General features: G+C 43.6%; 1 protein-coding gene across 2 annotated transcripts in view; it reads left to right on the top strand.

Annotated features, from left to right (window-relative positions):
* The window catches only part of CDK14 (cyclin dependent kinase 14), a 614101-nt gene that overhangs the window by 325821 nt on the left and 261125 nt on the right, over window positions 1-27155 (top strand). For both annotated transcript variants that reach the window (XM_090047105.1, XM_090047106.1), the window contains one exon: window positions 22040-22160. In XM_090047105.1, the coding sequence (XP_089903231.1) occupies window positions 22040-22160 (121 nt within the window). The remainder of the gene's footprint in view (window positions 1-22039; window positions 22161-27155) is intronic.

Genomic DNA, 27155 nt, shown 5'->3' with positions numbered 1-27155 from the left:
ACCCTGCTCCTGTTTGCCTTCAGTCCTGTAAGCACTCTCCTCTTCTCTAGTTCTCTGGGAAGGCCACACCTGGTGTAAATAAATATTTAGAGAGGGAAGCTGCCCTTGGAATCCCTGAGTGAGATTGCATCCACTCCTGAGCTTCAGTCTCATTATTCAGTGCCTTAAGGTCTTATTACATGGCTTGAACTGCCCCTTACACCATGCCCATGCCTTGCAGATGTCTCTGTACAATTACTCTTTTGGGGGGGTTGTCCGTGCTTTTGGCCTCCACTCCTTTTCTTTGGCTGCAAGCCTCCAGCCCCGGCACACTGACTCAGGTCTGATTCTCTTGGCCTGAGCCCTTAGCCGCGAGTATCTCTGGGCTTCTGGTACTTGTATTTCTTACTCTGGGCCCTGGCTTTGCCCCTCTTGGGCTGCTGGGCCCTAGCTAGGCTTCAGCCTCTTTTGCCAAGCTCTAGTCTTCTGGGTAGGCCTGCTTTGTGCCCCTTCTCATGCCTTAAGGGCCTCCTTTTTTCCCCAGACAATTCCAAACCCAAATTGCCAGTGAGAAAACAAACTGAAGATCCAGCTTCCATCTTAACACAATGCATCCCACCTCGAGGCACAAAATGTATTTTGTCTCTTTAATGCATCCAGCCCCAGGTCAGGCAGTGTCCCAGCCAGCAGTAGAACTTGCCAGCCTAGTTAGGTAAAGAAGTCTGTTCAGGCAGCTCACCCCTGGACTTCTCACTGCCTGGCTCCTGAAGTCCAGTCCACTCCTGGGGTTCCTCAGCACTGTCTTTCTCTTTCCCCGTTCCTTGTAAGAGAGCTCTGTTATTTTCTGGGGCTTCTTTGCACAGCTGTGCTTCACTTTGCTTTCCATTCCTCTGCTGCCTGGCTTGCCTCAGAGCAAGCCGTTATCTCCATCTTCCCATTATCACCCGTGCAGAACTCCTTGGCTAGGGTTGTCATATGTCCAGATTTTCCTGGACAGGTCCTCTTTTTGGATCCACTTATTTCCATCTGAACAGTTTTTTGAAATCTGAAAAAATGTCCAGGATTTTGCTTTGCTCCACTGGCAGGAGTGGGGGAAGGGCAATTGAAGGCAGAGGCGCCATGTGCAAATGGATGCACACATGCATGTGTCCAGCAGGGCAGCTGGAAGACACTGCTGGGAGGGGGGTGTGGCCAGGCCATCTGGCACCTTGCTGGAGCCCCAGCCCAAGGTGGGGGGTGCCACAGGCCTCTCTCCTCCTCTTCCCTCCTGCTTGCCTTGGGGCCAGACTCACTCCATCGCCACCCCCACAAGTAGGAGTTGCTATGCTCTGGCTGTTTGGGTGGGGGGCAGATGGGAGCCCCCTCTGGCAGGGCTGGAGGGAGCAAGGAGCTGCAGGTTGGGAGTGAAGAGTAGTGGCAGGGCTGGGAGGGATGTGGCTTGGGAGTAAGGGCATAGGGTGGGGGCGGAGGGATGTGGGGCACTGGCAGCACCAAGGGGCTGTAGGTTGGGAGTGAGGGGCACCAGCAGGGCCTGGGGGGAACTGTAGTTGGGAGTGAGGGCCAGGGGTCTGCAGGTCAGGAGTGAGGGGCAGCAGCAGGGACTGGGGGCCCTGGCAGGGCCAGGGGGTTATGGGTTGGGAGAGCGGTGTTCCCTCGACACGTGTCCTCTTTTTTAGAACTGGAAATATCCTTATCCCTGTCCCCAGGTGACAGTCTTTCTAATTATGGAATAATGAGCAGTTCCCTGCCACCTTATCTCTCCTGCTTGTTTGCTCATGTAGTGACCCTTATGATAAGTCTGATCCTGTTTTGTAATGGGAGCCGCTGCCTCCCTGTTATAGTTAGCAGAATTAAGCTGCTAACAAAACAATACATCCTTTTTAAAAGCATAAAACAAAACCGAGATACAGCTTAATGTACTTCCTTGCAAACTTCCTTGAAATGCTCTTCTGTTTTTAAAAATATACAGCCTGATTTTTTTGTTCCAGAGGTCCTGATCAAGTGTAACTCCCACTGACTTCCACAAAAGTAATGGTTTCTTGGTCTACCTCTTCAGAGTTTTGCTTCTGACCTGAAAAATGGCAAAGTGTTCTTATTTCTACAAACATTTTTCATGTGCTTAATATTTTATGGGTCTGACATTGAAGCTGTTGAATCAAGGTACCCTGTTTGACCCTCTCATGATTCTCTCAATCCCTTGGCATATTACTCTGATTAAGATTTTGTTTAATGAGCCCTTATTAGACAGAATGCACTCTATTTCATTATAGAAAATTTATGCAATGCATTTAGATATTTATAATTAAATTATAATATATTAATAGCTATGCAAAAGTATGTTACATAGACAATAATTGACTGGATGAAATTAAAAGATATCTTAAAGGAAAAATAGTATGGCTTAGAGAAGAAAGAGTTTTTCAGCAGCAAAACAAAAATATTGATGTGCAGGAGAAGAGATTAGAAGGGAGGATGAAGAATTCTTGTTAACCAATGTACTGTTTTAATATAAAATGAAACAATTGCACAATTATGACTGAATTTTTAAGAAATAATGAAAAGGATACCATGTTTTGTAATAAAATCAAAATGAAAACTTTTGCTTTAAATACCCTTAACACGTTTACAAAAGTTATTTTTAATGTTTGTAACTTTAAATAATTTCCTTTTATTTTCATTGTTACTGAAGCTCCCCTAGATGTCCTGGGATTTTATTGCACATGCACAATTCCTGTTAATAGAGATGGGAGCTGTGCATGCAGATCTGCTGGCAATAAGATGAGAATATTCTGTTCCCCCTGCAGCAGTTGGCTTTCTGAATACCCAAAAGGTTGCAGGAAGCATTCATAACAGTAATTTCTAACACTTACCCTAGTGATTTACATTTTCAGAGGACTGTACAAACATTAACTTGACACAACTCCTGCAATGCATTTTACAAATAGGCAAACTAAGATAGAGGTTAAATGAAATGCTGAAAGCCACGGAGGTTGTCAATGTTAAGAGCTGAGATTACAAGTCAGCAGCTTCTGGCCCTCCTGAGCAGTGCTAAAACCAGCAAACAAAACTGATGTGATCTCTGCACATGGAGAAGAACATCGTTAGCTTATTCTTACATTGAGCACTGAGAAAGATCTTTTGCATGTATAAATCACCGTGGTTCTTCAGATGCCAGTGAAGTGCCATCAATTTTCCTCAGTCAAGTGTTTTTAGCCGCATAAAAACTGGCTTCTTTTTTCTCTCTGAAATTAACTTACATTCATTTTGCATTTTATTTCTATGTTTTTAGTGTTCTTGATTTAGGCTTAGCTGCCATGGGAAGGGTTGACTGTAGAAGCAAATACTTGAATCAGAAAAATTAGAAAAGAAAACCTTTGGGTGGTATTTGTACTCATAGTTCTGACATAGCAAAGGTGCTTAACCCGTCTATTAAGGAATATGAAAATGTGCTGCAGCTGCCAAATTAAATGCAGACCACAAAAAAGATGGCTACTTCCTCATGGACAAATATGAATGTATATTTTTGACAGCTTTTTGAAAATATGGCCTTGCCATATCATGCTGTCTTCAAATATGTGTGAACATTGCCAACTTTGCCATCAAGGTTGTCTACTTCAGTTAATATGTGAAGTTAAATAGTGTGTCAGAATCTGACTTAGGTTTGAGCTGTTTGCAATGTATATTTAGCTGTGCAAACCTTCATCAGAAAGATTATCATCTCTTTCTACATATTTCAGGTCATCATTTAAACCAGCAAATTGAGGCATAGAATTTTCAGTTATCATCAAGTATGTTTAGCTTGGGACTTCAGTGAAGAATAGTTTAAATAGAACTTTGACTGTCAAATACTTATATTGCAGCTGCCCTCAATTTTTCTGTATTCAGCATATAGTTGCATGCTTCTTGGAAGCTACTACATTATTTTTTTAGGAGTAGTTTACCTCAGTCACTAAGTGAAGACATTGCTTCAACAATTGTCAGTTGACTAGGTGAACAGATGAGATCCAACAAGGACAACAAGTGCAAAGTCCTGCAGTTGGGATGGAAAGCATCACATACAGACTGAGAAATGACAGGCTAGGCTGCACAACTGCAGAGAAGGAGTTGTGGGTTAGACCATAAGCTGAATATGAGCCAACAGTGTGCTCTCATTGCAAAAAAAGCCATCCCCACAGGAAAAAAAGTCCCACAACCCCCCCCCCCACCCCCCCGCCGAACAAAATAGCAAACTAGGTTGTACTAACAGGAGTGTCATTTGTAAATCAAAGGAGGTGATTCTTCTGCTCTGTTCAAAACTAGTGAGGTCTTACCTGAAATACCATGCCCAGTTTAGGGATCCACACTTCAAGAAGGATGTAGACAGTTTGGAAAGAGTCCAGCATAGAGTAACAAAAATGATTAGGAGACTGGCAGGCATGACTTATGAGGAAAGACTCAAAGAAATAAGGTTATTTATTCTGGAGAAGATAATACTGAAATGGGATTTGATAACAGTCTTCAAACCTGAAGGGCAAGTACACAGAGGATGGATATGGGCTTTTCTCTGTAACTGCAGGACACAAGGCTATGAGCAGTTGCCTCAAGCTGAAGCAGAGGAAATTTAGGTTGGTGATTAAGAGGAACTTTCTAACCGTGAAGAGGTTAAACACTGGAACAGGCTACCTGGAGACATCTTGCAATGTCTGTCCTTGGAAGCTTTCAAGTGCAGGTTAGGCAGACACTTGACCAGGATGGTATAGTCAGGCATGATCCTGCCCTGAACAGGGGGCTGAACCAGATGATATTTGAGGTCCCTTCCAGCCCTACTTGAATCCCCTTGACATTCTGAGATGACAACTCGTTGTTTGATGGCAGATGTTTAAATCTTAATGGGGTGTCCAGGTATTTATTGTATCAGTTACAACCCTATTCTTTTAGTGTAATTATTGTGTGTTTCATTAATTTTGCCCTGATAAAACAGATGTTTTTGTTGCAAAAGTATATTACCTGATTGGGTGGGTCTAAAATAATATGATCCAATTAATTATATAAATTAATCCTTCAAGTCTGGTTGGATTTAAATGTATTTTACTCATGTAAAATTTTGCCTTTTTAATTTGTAATTCAGTTAAACTCAGTATATATAACGTAAGTTTTGAAGAAAAATTAAAATAACCAAGTTATATCTGAGGACTCTAGAAGTTCCTTTCACACTTAAGTTGTGCCATCATGTCCTTTTGATGAAATTAGTCTGTTCAGATCATACAAACTTACAATTTTGGGCATTCTAAAAAGCAAAAGAAATATGTATTCTAAATATGTACAGAGCATATAATTTTACAGTTAAATTACACTTTTATTGTCAACAAAATCTTAAATTTTAGCTTGTTTTACATTGGTATAGTTCTGTTGTCTTCCAAGCATTTCCTGCAGACTCAGATTACTGCAAATGAAATCATGATTAGGCCCACTGATAAAATGAGTTTCCCTAGTATTATTCGCGGCATCAGTGAGCCCCCACAGCTCTGTGCTACTCTGGTTAGACAGCTTCTGGTATTCAAGCTAGTTCAGGTATTACTTCGCTATAGTGAGCAGCATGGATACATAAAAATGATGTCAGCTTCTTTCTGTAGGAGTCTTATGAGTTGCAGTAGTGCTGGAATCTCTGCAGTGTTGTGAGACCCTCCACGGACAAGCTCCATTTGTATGCTAAGATGTTCTCCTTAGGCAGTTGCCTCTACTGCCTTGTCTTACCTTAACTAAAGTGAATGGATGAGAACAAGGGCGATAATCACGCCCCGCAAGTAATGACAAGAATGCTAACTAATGAAGTACTGTTTCTGGTACAATTTGTTTTCCCCTCCTGGTGGCTTGTCACATTTTTTCCATGTTTTAGTTTTAATCTTCAAACACTAACAGTTTTTGGCCCCAAGTGAATGCAACATCTCTGTGGCTGTTTGATTGATAAAATACTTCAAAGAACCTGGATTGAGATTGTTGAGGTTTACTGTTTTGCTTTTCTACCCACAAAGTACATTTGCTCTATGTCCAGTTTTTGCCAAAGTCTTTGCCAGGACTGCCTAAGAGATAGGAGGCTTGTGAAAATGAGCCCTGCACTTTACACATTTCCTTACATGTAGATGGATTATCTTGTTTTGCAGTTTTACGTATAAACTGCAAAACTCTACAACTCTCAGTTCATATGGTGCTAATTTTCCAAACATGAAGTAATTCATTCAGAAACTCAAGTAAATAGCAATGTCTCATTTGAAAAAAAAAAAAAAAACCACACTGCCAAGATGGTTCTTTTTTAGATAAATAATATTATTTGTGTTTTGCTATTCATGTGCCCCCCCCCACCCAATTAAAAATGAACTGCTTCAGTGGGCAGCCCTTTCATTATGTTATTATATAAAAATATGTACAACTAAACTTCCATAGCATTTATTCTCAAGTAAATTTACAGGCAGTTGACCATGCTTATAATTAACCATGGTTTAAAATATTTTCTTTTATCAGATTCCCTAGATGTTTTTACCTCTTTTTAAAAAAAGTGATTGAATATCAGAACAGTGCCACCCATTTTAAAAGAGCTGCTGTTCAGGGCAGTCCCCCAGTTGGAAACAGAAATGGTGATAGCATATACTGTTGTTAGAGTGGTCAGTACTATCATAGCTGTTTACTATTGCTAATTAATAGGATGGGCAATTCATGGCCTTTGTGGTCTTACATAGTTAATAGCATTTTATAGGTATTTGAGAACAGCTGTTTCTAATTGGAAGAAAACAGCATGCTTTCAAATATTTAAAGAATTAAATAGATATCTAGATATAAAATTATGGAAATTAAGCTTTTATATACTCTTTCTTGGGTCATTTCCTAAGTTAAATTCATTACCACAATGGTTGAGTGCATTATGATCTTCATAATTGGTCCATTGACTAATTGAATGTAAGACCATGATTGAAGGGTATCAATGCCATTGCTGACTCAGTGTATCTAATGGGCTAAATTCTGGTGCATTTCCCAGCTCTTTAGTACCACCTGAGCATCAGAGTGGCTGGAAAGTATTTGGATCTTTGCACCTGTGAATTTCTAGAAGCATTTTTGTGTAGCAAAGAACTTATGTGCTGCCCTAGTACCAGCCTGTTTCACTTGACCCTGGTACAAACATCTAGCTGTCTACTTAGGCTATGCTGAGCTGTTCCATAGGGCTAGGGACAGAAGCTACATGTAAACCAGTTTAAGTGATCAGAAACTGGTTTAAACCTGTAACAGAACAGAAGTTCAGTGCACAAAAAACACTTTTAAAATGCGCCAAAACTGGTTTAAGATAAACTGGGTTGAATGTAGTATCAGCCTGAACTGATTTAGGTCAAACCAGTTTAAGGAACTTCTTTCCCAGACCCCTTCCTGGTTTAAGTTAAGCTTTGCAACCCTGGGCTGGGCTGAGCTATGCTGTCTGCTGCAGTGGAGCAGGGTTGGTCCTGCCCCTCTGCTCCCCAGCTGGAGCACTGTCACTGCTCTGGCTAGCTGAGAAGGGGGTGGGGTGGGAAACCCTGCTTGGGACTGTAGCTCCTGCCACACTTTTCCTTGCTTGGGGGCAGGGGGAGTGGCCAGCCCCTGGGCCAGCCCCCTGAGGTGAAGAGGAGGGAGGGATGGGAGATTTAATCCCCCATCCCTCCCCTCTCTCCCCTCTCCCACCAGCATGGGACCCCAGCCTGCCAGGGTTTCCCCCCCCTCCACTTGCCACTCGAGTAGTAGGGGTGCGGGTATGGCTAAATGCCAGCCAGAGCTGGCCCCTTGATGGAAAAGGGGGGGTGGGAGGGGGATTTAATCTCCACCTCCCTCCCCTCTCCCACCAGCACAGAACCCCAGCTGGGGTCTGCCTGGCAGGGGCACAGCAGCCCCTTCCAGGCTTGCCCCTGCTGCCTAAATGGCTAGCAGTGGGGGAGGGGAAAGCCTGGCAGGGGCTGCTGTGCCCCTGCCAGGCAGACCCCAGCTGGGGTCTGATGCCCATAGGTGGAGGGAGAAAAAAATTCTTGGGAGATTAAACCCCCCTCCCTCCCCCCTCGCACCCCCCGGTCATGCCACCCCTGCTGCTCATGGGGTGAATGGAGAAAAGACTGGCAGGGGTTGCTTCCCTTCTCCCCCTCCAGGCATACCCCAGTTGGGGACTGTGCAGACCAGGGTGGGGGTTTAAACCCCTCCCCAGTCATACCAAATAGCCTGGCTTGGCCTGGCCACACCCCTACCCCCAGCTCAAGCATAGAGTGGGAAAAAGCATGGATAGCTTCTCTCCCAACTTTCCTGCCACTGCCAAAGGGAAGGGAGGGCTTGCTTTGGAACCCCCTGGCTTCTGACCCAAGCCACTGCAGGCATGTTGCTGCATTTCTGAAATCAAAATTGAATGTGTATTCTCTTGCTTCCCCATTCAATCTATGCAGTTTAGACTAACCTGTGAAGATTGAATCAGTTTAGGCTCAGGCTTTTTGAATGTCTGTACTTAGCCTAAAAGACTATAACCAGCTGCTAGAAGTTAGTGTTCACTTACCCTGGAGCTCAGAGTCCACCTTGAATAGTGAATGTTTATTTGTCTCTCAGTTCTGGTTTTAGTTGAGCTGTTATGTCCCACAAAAAATATTGTTTCCTCTTTAGTGGTTTGAGCTCTTAAGGTATTTATAGACTGTTCTATATATATAAAGGGCTTAGTCCATCTGTCTGTGTCTGTCTGTCTGTCTGTAATGCTCTTGGATCACTCTGATTGGTTGTCTCAACAGCCAATCTCAGTGCTTCCTAAAACCCCTCCACCAGCCCTGCTCCTTGGAGGTGGCAGCTGCGCTGGCTAGCTCTGTCCCAGCCATCATGGTGGTGCTCCACCACCCTACTCTGTCCCTGCCATTCCCTCCGGCTCTGGAAGTAGAGGTGGAGGCAGTACAGGGTGCTAGCAGACGGAGCAAGCTTCCCTCTCCCTGCTTCTGGGAGGCGGCAGTGGCGTGGGGTAGTGGATTGCAGTACTTCGTGCCCACCTGCCCACCCATCCCCCGTCATTCTTGATGGGCAATTCACTAGTTACAAATAATTTGACTATTAGCTCAGGTATACATATGTGCCTCCTGCAGTCTTGTCACATAAATCCATTCCTCCAGTACACCTGGATCATTTTCATTTATTTTCTCTGAACTTACTCTAATTTGTCAATATTTTTCCAGTAATGTGATTCTGAGAAATTGGAGCAGTTTTCCAAAAGTGGCTGCTAGAGTGCTACAGGAAAACGGGCTATTGTCTGCCTTCTCTTTCATGTGACCTTTGCATATGCCTCTTTAATTGCATTGATCATTTTTATAGTCATACCACATTCCTAATACATCTAAATTGCTGTCCAGCATCACCCTTTATTTTAATTCTGAGTAGCTGCTTCCCAAGTTTGTCTCTTTCATTGACAATGTTTCATATTATTATCCCACAGATGCATTAACTTTCAGTTTTTCCAAGATGAATTATTTTCTGCCCATGTTTCTCTACATCCCTTTGTAATAGCCTTGCAATTATTTGCAACTCCTCCTAATTTAGAACCATCTGTGCAGTGAATATTATTAACTCTTTGCTTTTACCTTAATGACTAATCTGCAAAAGGAGTGATTTTGATATATTTTCACTTATGGTCTTACTATCAAAGTGACATTTTCCTGCTGTGATGTTATTAGCAACAGAGGCTGTCATTTTCTTATAGAATATTTGCATGACAACAAAGTGAGGTTCATTAAAAGGGAAGCCAGAAACTGAAAAGCAAAATGTAAATCAGTCAACTGTTAAAATATTGTGTGCCCATATTCTGTATTCATAATGAATCCAGTTTCTTCATTAATGCAGATGTTATCTTTGATGTGGAATTGCTGAGTACCATGAGCCTGCATGTGTTTCTGTTCTTGATGTAGACATTTTTTTGCCTACATCATTATTTTTTATTTCCAAAGTAATACAGACATTATGCACATGTTCAGTCTGACCCATAAGGTATATTCTCATTGCCTGGCAAGTGCAACATTTTTCCCCCTTTACCTTCCAAATCACTGGTTTGAGACTAAAATTGCAATTATTCTCTCCACCAATGGGAAATGAATGAATTTGTTAATTGTGGTACTCTGTTCAACATTATGTAACCTTTCTGCCAGGCACTGGTCAGCAGCAAGAAGGCCCAGATTAAAATTTCAGTGGATTAAAATTTCACAATAAGTTTTTAACGTGACTCGAGTCCCCACCCAGAAATGTGAGATCCCTGAATTTGGATTTCCGCTTCACAAAGTTCCAACGCACTTCTCCAATAAAGGAGGGGAGACCCCCCTCATAGGGAGCAGTTCTTCCCAGATGACATTTAGCTTTGCAGCCCTCAGCAACCCCAAGAGAGGGACTAGAGCTTCAGCTGAGAGATTCCTATATACCTTGGTATGGCATCACCCTTAAATTTTCCAATCAGGGATTGCCATGCTTTAGTTTCTCTCTTAGTGAGTTAATTTTAAAAGTACACTACACAGTTTAGCAAATCAGGTTAGGGTTTGATCCTCCTACTAATGTGACTGAACCCAGTGCTCTCTTGTTTACAGTACACAGCAGGATGTGTTTACAAAGGGCCTAAACAAAGGAGGTTTTTTCTGTAGCAGACAACACATTTGTTCTCAGTTTGACAAAGAAGGGAGAGGCCAATACAGACACAAACATGGTCACATTTCAATTATAATATTATATACAGCAATGCGAAACTGGAACACTTTTGAAGTACAAAATGGCTTGCACATTTTGCGGATGTTACACTTAGTTGGCTTTTTCAGAAGTGACAAAACCTTTTTTAGAAGGATTTTTAAAGTGAGACGTAAATATTAGAGCTAAATGGCTGACAGCTCTAATGAACTCTGGGGGTCATCAGTGGCCAGCCAGTAGCAGAACTCTTCGTGTGATTCCACTCATACATTGGCGAGGATTCCTAGGCAGTATGGTTGTGAAACATCTTAGAAGTTTTGAGAGGGGAAAAAATGGCTTTAACAAGGAGCAAAAGCTTCCTTTTATGACTGCAAAGTTCACTTGACTTTTCAGCATACTTCTTGCTGACTCTTTAGGCTGTCATATTGACAGTTGGATTCCATCTGCTTGAATGTCTTGAACACTTGAATGTCTCTATCACATTCCATTTGATAGTTCATGCACTGTTACTTAGATGCCTTGTCATTTGTGTTGGGAAGAACCTGGCAGGTAATTCTTGCAATAAAACAACAGTCATGTAGGACCCAGATAATTTGAAGGTCTAGTCTAGTGGCTTATTGGGCTAGTACAGTTAAAGCACACAGGCTACTGTAGCCAATGATACACAAGAGAAAGATGGTTCTAGCATCGTATCTGGTTGCCTTTGATTCTTCAACCTAAGTGACCAGGTTTCCATTTACAACTGGGTCTACTGAGCCTTCAGCTCAAGTTTAGAACAGTCAACCAAATCATAATAAGATGCTTTGATTGCTCTGCCACCATGCTGCACATAGATATGTAGGTATTGGCTAATTGATTCTTGATGCCATGTGCTGACTAAGGCTGCACACACCTTTGAATGATTTGGGAGAATTCTCTTGGGATTGTTCTCATGATAGAAATCCTTGCTGGGGAGATGCCTGAGCAAACATTTGAATGCTGAGCTCCTGAGGGCAGGGAGCTTGTAATGTTGACATTGTGCAGTTAGAGGCCTCCTGTGCACATATCTAACCATGCTCTGTAGGCTCTTTCAGTCTCCCTGGCAACAGATGGCAACAGTGCATAAGATGGCCCTGTTTGGCTGACCCAGACTCCTTAGAGTCAGTGTTTATCTCACTACAGAACAAAGTGGAATTGTGAAGAGGGCATGTTCTGCTCCTTGCTTGATTGGAGTAGTACAGTCCAGCCTAAGCAACGCACTGGCCTATGGGGTGGGATGAGGAGCAAAGAATGCTGGGATGCTGGAAGATGGTGCTGTGGCTTCTCTCACAAGGATAAGTTGTACAGACATCCTGATGCTGGTTGTTCTTGGGCTATTTTTCTCTTGGAATGGCTATTTTTGCTCTGGGAGAAAAATATTGAACATCTTGTGTTCAGTGACTCTCCCAGGAAAAATTGAATGTGTGTACGTGGACTAAGGCCGATGGGGAAAAAAATCAGAACTCTAGCTTGAAATCTCTGTCACCCATATATAGTTATTTTCCTGAGGGGGATGGAATGGTGTGACAGTGTTGGTATAACTTCAGTAATTCAAAGAGACCTGTATAGTTCTATATAAATTCTGTTCAGGTTCTGCTCAGATAACTCAGGAGTCTAGTTAGAAATGCCCTTCATGACCAGTGACTAGATAATTTGGGAGTTCAGAAGTGGTAGTGCTTCCTTAAGGAGGAAATTCTCACTTCTGAAAAAGAGGCCGTCCCCACAGAGTCAAAAAGAGGGAAAGGGGCCAAGAGACCTGCTTGGCTCAACAAGAATATTAGGAAACTTTTGAAAATGAAAAAAGAGGCATACAGGCAGTCCTCAGACTTATGGCACAATTGGTTTCAGAAAACCACATCTTAAGTTGAAATGTCATGACTTGGAACCACTTTTCCCATAGGAACAATGTTATAAATGGGGGGTTGGGTCCCGAACCAAGGCCTGATACCCTATTTTCACCAAAAAAAACCCCCAGAATTTTGTACTCAATAAATTATAGGTGAGTAATATAGCTACATTAATGTATTTATATTGTAAACAGCAATCATATGGATTTGGAAGGACTTCTTTGAGGTGACTTTGCTGGACTTTTTGAAGGGCTCTTGGTTGTACTTTTTAAAGGGTTCTTGGCTGGAGTCTTCTCAAGAGTCTTGGCTGCAGGTTTTTCTTTAGTCTTGTCTGCTTTTTTAAACTGTCCAAGGAAGTTTGGACAGATGTTCTCCAGGGAGATGGGTGATGCAGTGAACATGTTTGCTGACATGGTGTGTTGTTGGTTCAAGCATCATAGAATTGAAACTGACGTCAGAAAGTTGAAATGATATCAATTTATAAACATTGTAAGTGCCATTTGTTGCAACTCAAAACATCTTAAATCAAGGACTGCCTGTATATGCAATGAAAAAATGGGTCAGCATCCAGAGGGGAGTGCAGTCATGGAGGCCAGGGAGGGTGGGGAGTGCAGCCCATAGTTGATCCTTGTGAAAAGGCAGAGCTCCTAAATACTTACTTCACATCAGTATTCCTGAAATCAGATGGGAAGTGGTCACCTGTCTAGGGGCCCAGGGAATAAGGTAAAGACAACAGTGCACATGAAATCAGTCCCAAACAGGTGAGGGTACTCTTAGAACATTTGGACGTTTTCAAGTCTGCTGGGCCAGATGACCTGCATTCAAAAGTCCGGAAAGAACTGGATGAGCTCATAGCAGGACTTCTGGTGTAGCTGTTTGATGAGTCATGGGACTCAGGAATGGTCCCGAGTAACTGGAAGAGAGCTAATGTAGTAGCCATGTTTAAGAAAGCGAAGAGGGACGACCCTGCAAACTATAGACTGGTCAGTCTGACTTTGGTCCTGGGAAAAAATCTTTGAAAAAATGATTCTTTGAAAAAATTTGTCAAGGAGGCCATCAATCACAAGCTTGCAACTGGCAGAGTATTAAGAAGTAACCAGCATGGCTTTGTCAAGGGTAGGTCACACCTAACAAACCTGGTGTCCTTTTATGACCAGGTAACTAAGCAGCTGGACAAGGGACATGAGGTTGACATCATTTACCTAGACTTCAGCAAGGACTTTGATATGGTTTCCCATGAGATTCTCTCAGTTAAGATGGAGGGTACTGGCCTAGACCAGCCTACAGTGAGGTCGGTTGACAACTAGCTCAGAGGCCGATCCTAGAGAGTTGTAATCAATGGGATGGCGTCATCCTGGAGGGCCATCTCCAGTGGTGTCTCCCAGGGATCAGTGCTTGGGCCCATGCTCTTTAACATTTTTATCAATGACTTGGATGAGGGTGTGGATAGTACAATGATTAAGTTTGTGGATGGCACGCAAGCTGTGGGGTAATGTGGGCACATCTGAGGAGAGGGTAAGTATCCAGGATGACCTTGACAGACTGGTCCTATGGGCCAAATGCAATCAGCTGAGGTTCAGTAGGGAAAAGTGCCAGGTCCTTCATCTGGGTAAGAAGAACCTTCACCATAACTAGATGATGGGTGGTGGTCCACTGGCTGACACTGCATCTGAAATGGACCGGGGAGTGACAAACGAACAGAAGATGAATATCAGCCAACAATGCAATGAAGTGGCAAGTAGGGCAAATAGAACCCTGGTGTGCATCATCCGATGTGTTGCAAATAGATTCAGAGAGGTGTTCCTTCCCCTCTATTTGGCATTGGTGAGGCCACAGCTGGAGTACTGTGTCCAGTTCTGGGCACCACACTTCAGGAATGATGTGGATAAACTCAAAAGGGAACAGAGAAGAGCCACCCATATTCTTAGAGGCCTGGAGGATAGGCCCTATGAGGAGAGACTCTGGGAACTGGGTTTGTTCAGTCTGTGTAAGAGAAGACTGACAGGTGACTTGGCAGCTGCCTACAAGTATATCAGGGGTGAACACCAAGATCTAGGGGAACAACTCTTCAGAAAGGCAGCCCTTAGGGGTCAGGCCAATGCTCAGCATCTCAATATTTCGCTGTTAGAGAGGAGGGTGTGGTGTACAATTGCACATACACACATAAAAATCAGTTAAGCATACATACACTCACTAGGTGCATACACCCCCACTAGGCATACACGCTCACTGTAGCAACTCAGTTACGCACATGTTCAAAATAACCAGTCTAGGTTCATGCACACCTATCACCAGCTTAAGCCCATACACGCTACACACACCAAATTTAGACAGAATCAGTTTCCAGTTACCAACGCATCCAATACACATACGTGGATTACTAAGTCATATACCACACACACACAATGATATCTATATATGTGTATATATATGTGTATTCACTAATTCACACACAAAGCACCCACCTACACATACACGCAAGTGAGTTCCTAAGTTGGGTGTTGTGATGTGTGTACATGTATGTATGTATGTGTTTGGTGTACTTGGGATACCTGGAGAAAGGTTAAGGTAAGAAAGTAGAAGTGTAGGGAGTGAAAGTTGCTGAGAGTGAAACTTAGCAGGACCGGGATTAGAACATGTAGACTACAGGGGCCTGGGCTGAAGAACTGAGGCTGGGGAGGTAACTTTAGGTTAATTGATCTTAATTGATTAAAAGACAACACCCAAAGCCTGTAGAACAGGGGAGGGATGCCAGCACAGAGCTATGGGGGAGCTGAAAAGGTAGGTGGGGAGAGGGAAAATGGAACTAAGGGAAAGTGTGGGTGTTAAAGAGGGGCTCTGGATATGGAGAGCTAGAGGATGGCTCCGGGACAGCTAAAGAAGCTGTAGGGAGTGGCAGTAGGTGCTGGGAGCTGGAGAAAGGCTCCAGCTGCTGGACAAAACTGCAGGACAGCCATGAGGAGCTGGGAAGCTGGGTGGGGGGAGGGAGGACTACAGATGTTGTGGGGGAAGCCTGAAAACAGAGAGATGGACAGCAGAAAATCACAGGAAAAGCAGCAGGAGAGACTGAAAGGCAGCAGGGCAGTGGAAAAGCAGAGAAAGACAGCAGAAGGTCACAGGCAAAAGGCAGTAGGAGCATGGGGAGCACAGGAACAGCAGAAAATCGCAAGAAAAGCAGCAGGAGATACTGGAAGGCAGCAGGGCAGCAGGAAAGCAGAAAAAGGAAAGTTGCAGGGAAAAGGCAGTAGATGGCCTGGGAGCCTAAAAGGCAGCAGGGACAGCAGGAAAGCAAGGAGAGGCTGAGAGATGGCAGAAAAGGGGAGACGGAATTGGGAGGAGATTGGGAAACTAGTAGAGAGTGCGGGTGGGGGTGGGGCTGAGAGAGAGAGAGAGAACAAGGCTGGAATTTAGGGTAAGGAAGGAACTGGGATTCAGTAAAACATGACCCAACTTGGGGTTGCAAATGACAGTGTTTTTATTAAACAGGGGAGATGGTGACAATGTCTTATTGATTCCCTTGCACCCACCCACCCACCAATCCACACACACCCATCCACCTCCCCCACACACGCACACAATGGCAGCAGGGGTTAGAGAGGCTTGGTGCAGGGGCTGAAGTTCACTGAAGTACAGGAGGAGAGAGGAAGAGAGAGAGAGAGAGTCCAAATTGTAGGAGGAAGTGTGCAGGTAATATCTACCTATCCCAGGCTGGAAGTTGATCCTCGATGGCCAGTCGGTGTCTCCTTCAGCTCGGTGTTGTCCAGAGGGGGTCACTGGCAGGAGCTCTGGGGTGGATAGGTGACCTGAAACTGGTCTGGTTCGAATGGAAATGGCATTCCCACTGGTTCTGTCTTTACTGCCCCTTTTTATAGGGGGAGACCTTGTGTGACCCTAGTGACAGGAGGCATACCCAGGCAAGGGTCAGCCCTTGGCGTACTGAGCATGTGTGCTCCATGCAGGGATGTGCAATTTTGGGTGTCTGTAATGATGGGATACAATGGCAGAGTTGCTGGTTCTGCAGGGTCTTTTGTCTTTCAAATGCTGGGTTCTTGGCTCTGTTCCTGGGTAAGGTCCATGGTTCCTGGATGAATCAATGCGAGGTGATGGCCCAGTCGTTACAAGCCATTCAGTAGAGGCCTGCTACCACTGTATTTCAGTCATTCCCAATCACTCTCATTCATCTGGGAACCAGTTTACATGGGAGGGGTACAATGAATCATAAAGTTGCAACACAAGGGATGCCCAGGCAGAGGACACAAGATGGAGGCTTAACATATAAAATGGAAACTTGATATGACTTTGGTTCACTTACAAACACAGGCCTAAACCATACAATATCCATATGAAACCATAAAAATCAATACAAAAATGATAATAATACAATATACAATAGTAAAAATCAAAACAAACCTAGTAATAATACAATATAAAACAGTGGATATCTAAAACCAAAAACTTGCTACCAAAATAAAAACGTTAAAGCTTATCCTAAGTCTGAGCTCGTTTATGCTTGTCCATAGGGAATAGCGAGGGAGAGAAAGAAAAGCCAGAAATAATTGGGGAAAGGAAGGGAATGCATATCTATCATATATATATAAAGAAAAAATGGGGTTTTGCTACACCTTGGGAGGACAAGGACCAATGGGCAAGAGCTAATTGAGGAAAAATTTAGGTTAGGCATAAGGAAAAACTTCTTTTCCGTAAGGTTGTCTAGAATCTGGAACACACTCCCAGCAGAGGTGGTACAGTTGCCATCCTTGAAGGTGTTTGAGAGGAGGCTAGACAAGCACCTCTTTGAGCTCATTTGAGCCCAATAACCTCCTGCCCATGGCAGGGCACTGGACTTGATGATCATACAGGTCCCTTGTGGCCCTTCTATTCTATGATTCTAAGCACAAGAGTGACAGCTGAAATAAAGCTTTGAATTACAAGGACTGCCCACTGGGTTGGGCAGTTGGCTATTTTACCAAAATAGTGATTACCCAAATTATTTGTGTTGCGTCCTGTTCTAGTTTGGGTATTCCCTAGATAAATGTGCCACTCCCTGTTCAGTAAGTAGGTTGGCAGTGAGTGCCATTGGTAAACTGAAATAGGTGATTTATAATTACAATAGAAGCAAGTAATGTTTAATCAGATTATCTGAAGAATAGTTATGATTGTAAAAGTTAACTATGTAACACTAGTGGTACCTATTAAAATAATATTTGATAGCCCCAACAGGATGCTAAACTAAGGAAAAATTAATTTTTTAAAAAAAATTTTTTGTTAGGGACCTACAGAAACCCTTTTGTTTTATCCAAGTCAAGATAAGTTGCATGCCAAGAAAATTCAAATGTAAGAGAAAACATCGGTGTATATAGTTCTGCATGGAAATATTCAGTTAAATGTTAATTAAGAGGTGTTTAACATGCATGAATTTATGAAGACGTTGATTTTTGCAATACTTGGAAAACCCATATTTGTTTACCTGCAAATGTTTGCCTCCTGTATGCACACATAGTAGGTATGACTACACCCCTCCTGGTTTTCCACACAGTGTTGACTAGAGAGCTGTTATGTGGCCATAGGGCTACCATGATCATCCAGCAATCCTTTCTCAAAATAGGCTTCTAGTATGAATATAGCTATATCATCTTTTAACTGTAAATATAATAGGAAAATATTAAAGTAATAAATCAATGTGTGGATTTGACCATAAAAGGTAAACTCAGACACAGTCTCATGGGGACTGAGGTGTGAGATGAGACCAAAGGATAGAAAATTATATTTACAGAAGAAGGAAATATCTCCATACGTGTCACGATTTTGAAAAAAAATGCCTGAGACAACTATTTTTGGGTGATAAAAATTATACCTGGATATCTGGGCCCTGAATGTTAAATGCTAAGTGATGGGCATTGTAAATATTTCTGCAGAAAAGATTTACTATGCAAAGTTTTTTAATAATTGTGCTTTTTCTTCTAAGGAAAGTGAAGGATTAGCAAGTAAAGCACTAAAAAGAAAGAAATTAATATGTAGAACAGTATGCTGAAATATTCTGACTATTATGTAGAAGTTCCACAGTAGGTTTGATGTGAATTGTCTTTTAATAACTTCATGAGTGCTTTGCTACTTTAAGAATAGGACTGTACCAGTAGGGTGTCTAATTGATGACCTTTTAATCTGTTTGAAGACACAGGATCTGAAAGACAGTTCAGTAAACTGTCATGAAGTCCTCACTATGTCTTTAGGCAGCACTATGCAAATATTGTGTACTCACCTGGTGATCTCTCTCTTTTTATTGGCCTTTTATTCACATTGGTCATTAGGATTAGAAGTTTTGATGATCACCCATAAGCGCTGTCTTTTTAAAAAGAGATTGTGACTCTTCCTGTGGGGTAACCATGGAAACGGACAAGAAACCCTTAAAGAAAGTGATCGAACATGCTGTGCTAATTAATCCTACCCTACAGTTTTCCTTCAGTTGAAGGATACAGTTAAATAAATGTTGCATGAGTAAGCATATTTCAGTGTGCAAACAGTATAAAATATGTAACAATCTCTTTGCAGAAGGATATTTGAAAAAGCTGGTAACCGTCATACCTAGAGCATCAAAACCAGAAATACTGTAGCTTGTTAGTTTTGTGTATATATTTTTGGCAGTTTTGGCTTGAAATCAATTGTAAATGTCTAAAGGCTGAAAATATATTTTCATGCCTTGAGTAATGCAATTTACATGCACTGATTTTGATCATGTGAGCCCAAATACTCCTAACTGTATATGCATTATATGCACTCTGTGTCTGCAGTTGCTCTTGCAGTTTGGTCAAATATGCTAAGTACAGATGTTCAAAAAAACTGTGGCAAAAGCACTCTAACTTGTATTTTACTTAAAGTGCTGTAAGTTAGAGTGTACTAAAACCAAACAGACATTTGCCATTCCATGGGGAGAAGGGGCCCACACTGCCCAAGGCCAGCAGGTAGGGGGAGTTCTCCCATGCTTCCTGGTGGGTCCTGTGGACTCCCCAGGTTGCTGGAGACTCCTAGGTGCAGTCAAATGGGCAAGTCATCCCTGATTGGCTATCTGACGTGGGGGAGCAGTTCCCCGCTCTGCTCTTGTCAGTGACAGGAATCAGGGAATCGCAGAGAAGCAGAGCTGGAAGGGATTTCTTCGCCAGGTTGGGGATGCCCGGGGGCCAGGACCCAGGTTGGGAAGCCTATCTACCAAGTCCTCACAGGGGCAGCTGGGCACCAGCATCTCCGTGGAGCCACAATGGGGGCTGTGGACCAGGGAAGGGGACAGATGCAAAGCAGGATCACTGAGGGAGAGGCTGAACACAGACACATCCCCCACCCCCTTTGAGTCCTGCTTGCTTTTCACAGCACTGGGAACTGTCGGGGAGGGGTGAAAAAAGAGCCCCCTTGCCAACTGGACCTCCCCTGCTTCCCAGCTTGGGCCTTAGGAGGGGCAGGGCTGCTCCTCACTCTCCCCCCCCCCCCCCAAAGTTTGCAGGGTGGCAGAAAGTGTCACTGCGTCTTGTCTCAGCCCCCACTAAGACCTGAACTAAGAATCCTTGGGGGGCCTGCCCAGGAGTGGGGCTCCTTTCCCCTAGCTGCAGCCAGGAGCCCCTTTTCTCTCCTTCCACCAGAGTTCCCAGGGTGGTGAAAAGTGGCACTGTGCTATAGTGCTTGGGGAAAGGAGCAACCCTGACTCTGCTGAAGTATGCCACAGGGCCAGGGCTACTATGGGGACACAGAGCCTAGAACACTTTCCCCTTCAGTGTCCCCAGGTGGGCAGCAGTGCGCTGTGGGGCCAGGGGAGCTTTGGGGGAAAGGGATCTGGGCTCTGTTCCTGCAGCAACCCCAGCTCACAGCACACTGCTGCTTGACCAGGACTGCTGCAGGTAGGCAGAGTCCAGGCACTTTCCCCCCATAGCGCCTCTAGCCAGGCAGCAGTGTGCCATGAGTCTAGGGTGGCTGCAGGGAGAGACTCTCTCCCTGGCAACTCTTCCCCCTGCCGTTAGGCTGTGGCTCACAGCTGGCCAGAGAGTGGAAGCAAGGCTGGAATCAGAAGCCATCACTGACTTGGGTCCTTGACAGCAGCAGGTGGGGGTTGTGGCTGGCCCAGCATTGGGGCAGAGCAAATGAGTTCTGCCTGAGGCTAGAACACAGCCCTGCACAACACCACCTGGGATGGTGGTGATTACACTCTTAAGTTACCACTCAGTGGGATCTGGTACAGATGTTAAATAAGTGCTCTAACAGAAAGTACTTTAGTCTAATAGTTCATCTGTTGAGGGTTAACTTAGCACAAGATCCACCACTTTTAAAGTGGTCTAAGAGCTATGAACATCTGTTTACTTATGTCTTTAAAGTGCTTTCTGGACAATTAGCATACAATAGGTGTAATGTCTGTACCTAGCCCTAGTTGCCCTGCTGGTCTACATACACAAATAGGAAGCACAATACAAAGATCTTTCATTATATCCATAAAAAACAGCACAAAAATGGTCTCATCACATTTTATGGTATATAGTTTTCTTTCAAACTAGAATTCATTTATGCCTGCAATACACAAGCATCTCTCTCAAACAACTGCAAAACTAGGTACAGACACTTCTTTGGCTGCTCTCAACAATCCCAGCTGTTCACATTAGACCTTTTGCTCTCTCATGTGCTCGCTCTCAAATGAAATGAAAAATGATCAGTGATGAAAACTTGGCTGAATTATGAGCAGTTAATGAAAGGACAACACTTGTTTGTTTATCTGCCATACAGGAATACCACAAAGCATTCCTGAAATTGTAAATATTTTTCAGTGTATTTTTTCTCATGTGAATACATATTGATTGTCCCAGGGAAAGATTTAAGACCCTATAAAGTCAAAGTGTTGTCTGGAGTTCTACTGACATGTTGCTTTGATTCTTGTCTCCTTTGAATAATTGACTAGTAATGATTTATCTGATTTTTTTAATACTAAGAATAAAATTCTGAATGGTGCCAAATTTATTGCGATTCCTTAGTTATTAAAAGCTTGTATTTATAGTCCTTCCATAATAATTGTGGCTTTGTTTAGTCATGTATCAAATGATAGATGTTACTGGGTTGTTTCCCTAATTAACTTACAGCAGGGGTTTTCAACCAGGGGTACACGTACTTCTGGGGGTACTTTGGAATGCCCCAGGGGGTACGTGGCAGTGGCATGGAGAAGCCAGCTGCACTTCGTTTTGCCAGTGGTACTTCTGGATTTGTTACCATGCGCTGTTCAGGGAACCCCCCTCCACTCATGGACCTGCCACCAGGGAACTCCCCCCCACCCCGCCCTACCCTTGCTCATTGACCAGCTGCCAGGGGTACCCCAACCAAAAAAGGTTGAAAACCCCTGACTTACACCAAGGCCAAAAGATACAAAAGGCTGCCCTGCTCATAGCATGTGCCCAGGTTCATGTGTCATACAGCTATTTAAGATATGAGGTGTGTAGCAATCCATTTCTTTGTTTTCTTTATGTTTATGGCTTTTTACTGCATTTATCCTACAGGTCTTGCAAGAGCCAAATCAGTCCCCAGCCACACATACTCTAATGAAGTGGTTACCCTGTGGTACAGACCTCCAGATGTCCTTTTGGGCTCGACAGAATACTCCACTTGCCTCGACATGTGGTAAGAATAACATCCTTACCCAAGATAATCCATCTAGGTGCTTTGGTTTTGACTTAGTCCAGACAAATAGCATAACAAGTATGTAGTAAGATTAATGGTGTAGGGCAGATTGTTTGTGTGCAGTACTCCTTGTGGAGTCTCCTAGATGGTATTTCCTTAGAGGAATCCCCTCTTCACCCTCCAGCAGTTTGCAGCTGGTGTCCAGTAATGATACATGACTAGTATGGATAATTACAGTTTCCAGGACAGCACGTTAGTCATGATTGCCTATTTTTGTATCTTTATTCCAGAATTCTGCTTTGCAGAAGGTTGATTTTACCTTCTAACAAAGAATAAGTGAATGGTAAATGCCTTGTAATCCATGTTACATTAATATGATACAGTACTTAGTACAGTGACAAAAACTGTTGTTACAAGCCTATGACTAATGAGACCTTGATTTGTCACTATGTTTTGACATTCACATATGTCACTATGCTATAACATGTGCCATGTCCACTCAGAACTTCATAGCAACAGCAGGGGTAAAATCAGGATTTTTCTGATCAAAAAGCACAGCCCTGTCCTTGATACTTATTCTACCTTAGTTGTAGTAATGCATAGTGTGACACACATGGTATGCACAGACATCTGGGAAGGTTAGGGGGAGGTTAGATCAAGTTAAAAATGGCCACCTGATCTAGGCGTAAATTAGGATATGGGAGCTAGCGAAGAGTCTTGGGGGAATCATGGGGGGGTGGGAGGGAAGAGCAAGTGGGGGAGATTGGGGGAATTGGCGGCAAGCAGGTTCTGTAGGGGTTTTTGGGAGATCCCCCGCTAGTGGGATCTGTGGAGGCTTGGAGGGATCAGAGGGCAAAGGGATTGGTGGAGTCTAAGAGGGTTTGGCAGGATCAGGGGGGCTAGTGTGGTCTGTGGGGGGAGTTGCGGGGCGGGGGGAGAGTCCACCAGACCAGGGGCTGTTTTTAGCCTCCTGAGGCCCCTCCCTCCCTCCCACACGAACAACCGTACCCCGGCAGACCAACCCCCATCCCCGATTCCCCTTGTCCCTTCCCCCACCCCAGCTTAGTTCCTCAGCCTCCAGCACCAGTGAACACCAGGAAAACTGGCACCAGGAGCTGCTTGCAGGATTGAGGGGCTGGCTGATCTGCTGAGGTGGGGGTTGTCTATCTGGGGCTGGAGCAAGGGGGGGGCGGGGTCGAGATATTATACTACTTGTAATTTCAGTTCACTACTTTATAGTAAACTGAATTGCCTGTTTTACTTGTCAAGTTCCAACCTTGTGGTTCTTTGTCCTACAACTAGTTGTTAAGTTCACCAGTACCTACATAACCCATGCTGCTTCTGCTGTTAGTGCCAGCATCAAATATTTCAGGGAAAGCACAGAACCTTAAGGTCAGGGTACTTGCATGCAAGTGGAAGAGGAAAATCTTACAACCGATTTATTAAAGCTCTAGCTTTATCCAGAGGAAATGACTTTTAGCTGGGTTGTCTTAAGATTTATGTATATGACCTTTTTAAGCCTACACGTGGCTTTTTATGATGTTTTTAAACAGTGCACAGGACTGTCCCAATTTAGTAAAAAAATTACCAGAAATACCACTTACGTGTTGTTTTTGTGTGATGAATCTATTCATAAACAAATTTAGTACACGGATAGGCTATTTTTAATTTAGAGAGAGTTGTAAGCTAAAGCCGAAAGGGGGACTTACATTTAAGTTCTGTTCTAGTGAGAAGAAGCGATATTTTCAACACAATGTCTGAAATACTTGGCAGTACTGAGCCTCAATTTTCTGTGGCCGAAAAGTGATGTTTTAAAACAGGAATATGCAAATATTACATTTCCCCCCCCCCAGATATATCATTTTTTCTTCCCCCAAGCACTATGCTGTTCTCCTTGCAGGTCTCAGCTTCCCAGGAGTAGAAGGCAGTATCTGGTATTATTGTTTCATTTCATGGGTTGCATAGAATACATGCTAGAATATCTAACATTGTAAGCCAAAATACAGTGGTGCCTGTGGTACCATCCCTGATGTTTCAAGGAAGTCCATGTTAGAGCTCTTGGTGAGCCAGTGGTACTATATAATAACTTGGTGTACCAGAGAGTTAAAGAAATGGATAGGGCTTCTGTGGAGCCCTATAGCTGCTAATTAACGCCACAGATCATATGGACAGAGATTTCTCCATGTCATGTATGCTAGCCTCACTTCCCTCATGTTGCCTTCCTATCCCTACTCAGTCTTCCCTACCTGCACGAAGCTGTGTTCAACCAAGTGTCTCCACAGGCATGTACCCTCTCTGCCTGCTCTGCATCCCACTTATCATATAAGGTCTCACCTCTTTAAAGAGACACTCCCCATCACTGTCGACATGCAAACTAATCCTTGTAAGGGATATGAAGCATGCACTAGGTGAAGCAAGGGTGGCTGCATTGGGAAACTGAAGTGGTTGCTGGATCATCTAAGCCAATGGAACTAAACCTTTTAGAGTGTCAGGCCAGGAACTTGTGACCTAGTTACACTGCTGGCCACTGCTTCATTCTGGTAGTGGGGGGGAAGGGAGGGAAGAAGGAGAGAAGAGAGGAAGGAGGTAGGTGCCAGTGTCAGAGGGAAGGGAGGGAGGAAGAGCTTTTTTCCAGTAAACTGCATCTACCATAGACTCCCTGGAGGGTGCTGCACTCCCACTTAGACACCAGGTAGTGTTGCTGTGTTCTATGTGTTCTTTAATATTGCATCCAGCTTGTTTCAACGAGGAATCTTCAATCAGCTCCAACTGCTTAGAGGTTTTCTGGCCAACTCGATTTTTTTAATAGACTTTATGGATGAAAATTGTTGTCTGATTTTTTTACTGACTGTAAAGTTACAGATAGTTGAGAACCTTGGGGTCTGTGGGTGGATGGGTGGGTGTGGATGTGTGTGCATGCATATTTGGAGCGGATCTGTGAACACTTTTAGCTACAGAAACTGAAAGAAATGCAAGAATTCTTGTAGGTGATACCTTTTATTTTAGCTTTATACCTTTAAATATAAGCAAGTTTTAGGGTCATTTTAAATTTGTCCTCCACATTGCTGTGGTAGGGAAAGAAGTGGAGGGTAAGGGGCCAGACTGCTATCCCTTTTTCCCTTGCACCTGGAACCCCACTGTGCCTTCGACCTCTGCTGCCCGCCCCTCAGTGCCTGTGCCTCCCCCCCACCGTTCCTGCCCCATGCCCCTTGCCCTCATGTCTGTGCCCGTCTGTCCCACCCCCTGGTCCCTACTGCAGCCCATCTCCCCCACCCCATGCCTTCCCCACCCTATTCCCCATCCTTCCCCTTACCTTGTGCTGCAGCTCTGCTCTTCTGGGCCAGTCAGTAACAGTGGTGGCTCTGGCCCTGCCTGACGGCTCCTTGTCAGGCTGGGGCAGGGCTGGAGGAACCAGAGTTGAAGCAGAAGGTAAGTGTGGGGTTCAAGTTCCTCATTCCAGTCTTCCCCCATCCTTCCCTCTGGCTGCATGCCCCCTCCCCTATCAAATGCATCCTTGGAGGTTTTTAAGACACAGCTAGACAAAGCTTTGGCCCGGATGATATAGTTGGGGATGGTCCTGCCTTGAGCAGGGAGTTGGACTAGATGACCTCAGGGGGTCCCTTCCAACGCTAATTTTCTATGATTCTATGAAATGAGCCTTTTCAGCCCAGTGCAAGTGGCAACCTAGCTCTGGCTTCAGCCCTGAGCCTGGGGCCAAAGCTGAAGCTGAGCTGTCATCTGCCCCAGACAGGTACTCAAATTCAGGACGAGGCTTTCTCTTCCCTATGCTTTTTGGGGGAAAAAACTTGTCTTTGGTTCAAGTAAATATGGATTATAACAAACTGGGAAATAAAATTAAAGGATATATGGTTGTAGTAAAATGCTTTTAGTACTCCTCTACATGCCAGCTTAACAGTGAAGTCACTATCAATGTAGCCATTATTATGTATGAAGGTGCTACTAGACACCAATCCAAGGAGGACTTAACCATACACCTCTGGTCAATGTAATCATATTCAGTAAATGGGCCTCAAAGGTAAGGCAAGGACCCTTGCTGGAGGGCATAAAAAAAATGTCTTCAATAACAGACAAAATATTGATGTCCCTTGATGTAAGACCTTCAGCACAGGTCCAAAGGAGATCTGGAAAGCTTTGTTCTAAATGAAAAAACAAGGCAGCTCTCATTGTACACGTCAAAGCTATACATCCAATGGGCAAATAATAAGCATTTCTGGATACCAAGTATTAACAGGACCACAGCATGGTTCACAGCATATTCATATTGCACATGAAAGGACTGTACTGAGAGTTTCTTTTCAGCAGCAGTATATTGCTGAACAATGATTGAATTAAAGCTAAGTAGTGATTTCCCAGAATCGATGGAGAGAGTATCCTTGCTTATATCAGTTGCTAAGAGAATTCAGTTATCCAGAAAGAAATGTGTGGGGTATTAGCATTTATGAGCAAGTATTGGTGTTAGGTCCTTATGTTAAATCCTGTGTGGTATTTTGTGCCTGGCTCATTGTGTATGTCTGTATTACAAAAACGGTAAGGGATTTCACTAAATATTTAAATAACGTTAATATAAAATTCACATTTGTTTTTTCCATTTAGAAAAAAAACATCACAAAGCATTGACTTCAGCCATGATAAATGACATTTAATGGGGATTCCCATGAAACTGAATGGGGAGCAGCAGACCAGCTGTGCAAAAAAGAGTACAAATATTAACCACTGGACAGTGGCAGAGAAGCAGGTGGCAGTAGCTTCAGGCTATTTTTACACTTCATTTGCTATTGTAGGGCATTAGGATAGTAACTAAAACCTAATGATCCAAATACAGTATTACATTTTACTGCTTTCTGTTTAAATAGCCACTGGCAATAAAAAATATTAATGAAGACATACATACATTAATGGTGTCAGCTAGTGATGGAAATCAGTGCAGTATGCAGTGTGATTTACTGCTGTCAGCATATGATATAGTGGTACTGT

This window comes from Crocodylus siamensis, chromosome 5 (assembly GCF_052110815.1).
Source record: "Crocodylus siamensis isolate JL-2025a chromosome 5, ASM5211081v1, whole genome shotgun sequence".
In the NCBI taxonomy this organism is placed as follows: Eukaryota; Metazoa; Chordata; order Crocodylia; family Crocodylidae; genus Crocodylus; species Crocodylus siamensis.
Note: the sequence above shows the minus strand (reverse complement) of the source record. Positions and strands in the feature narration are given on the sequence as shown.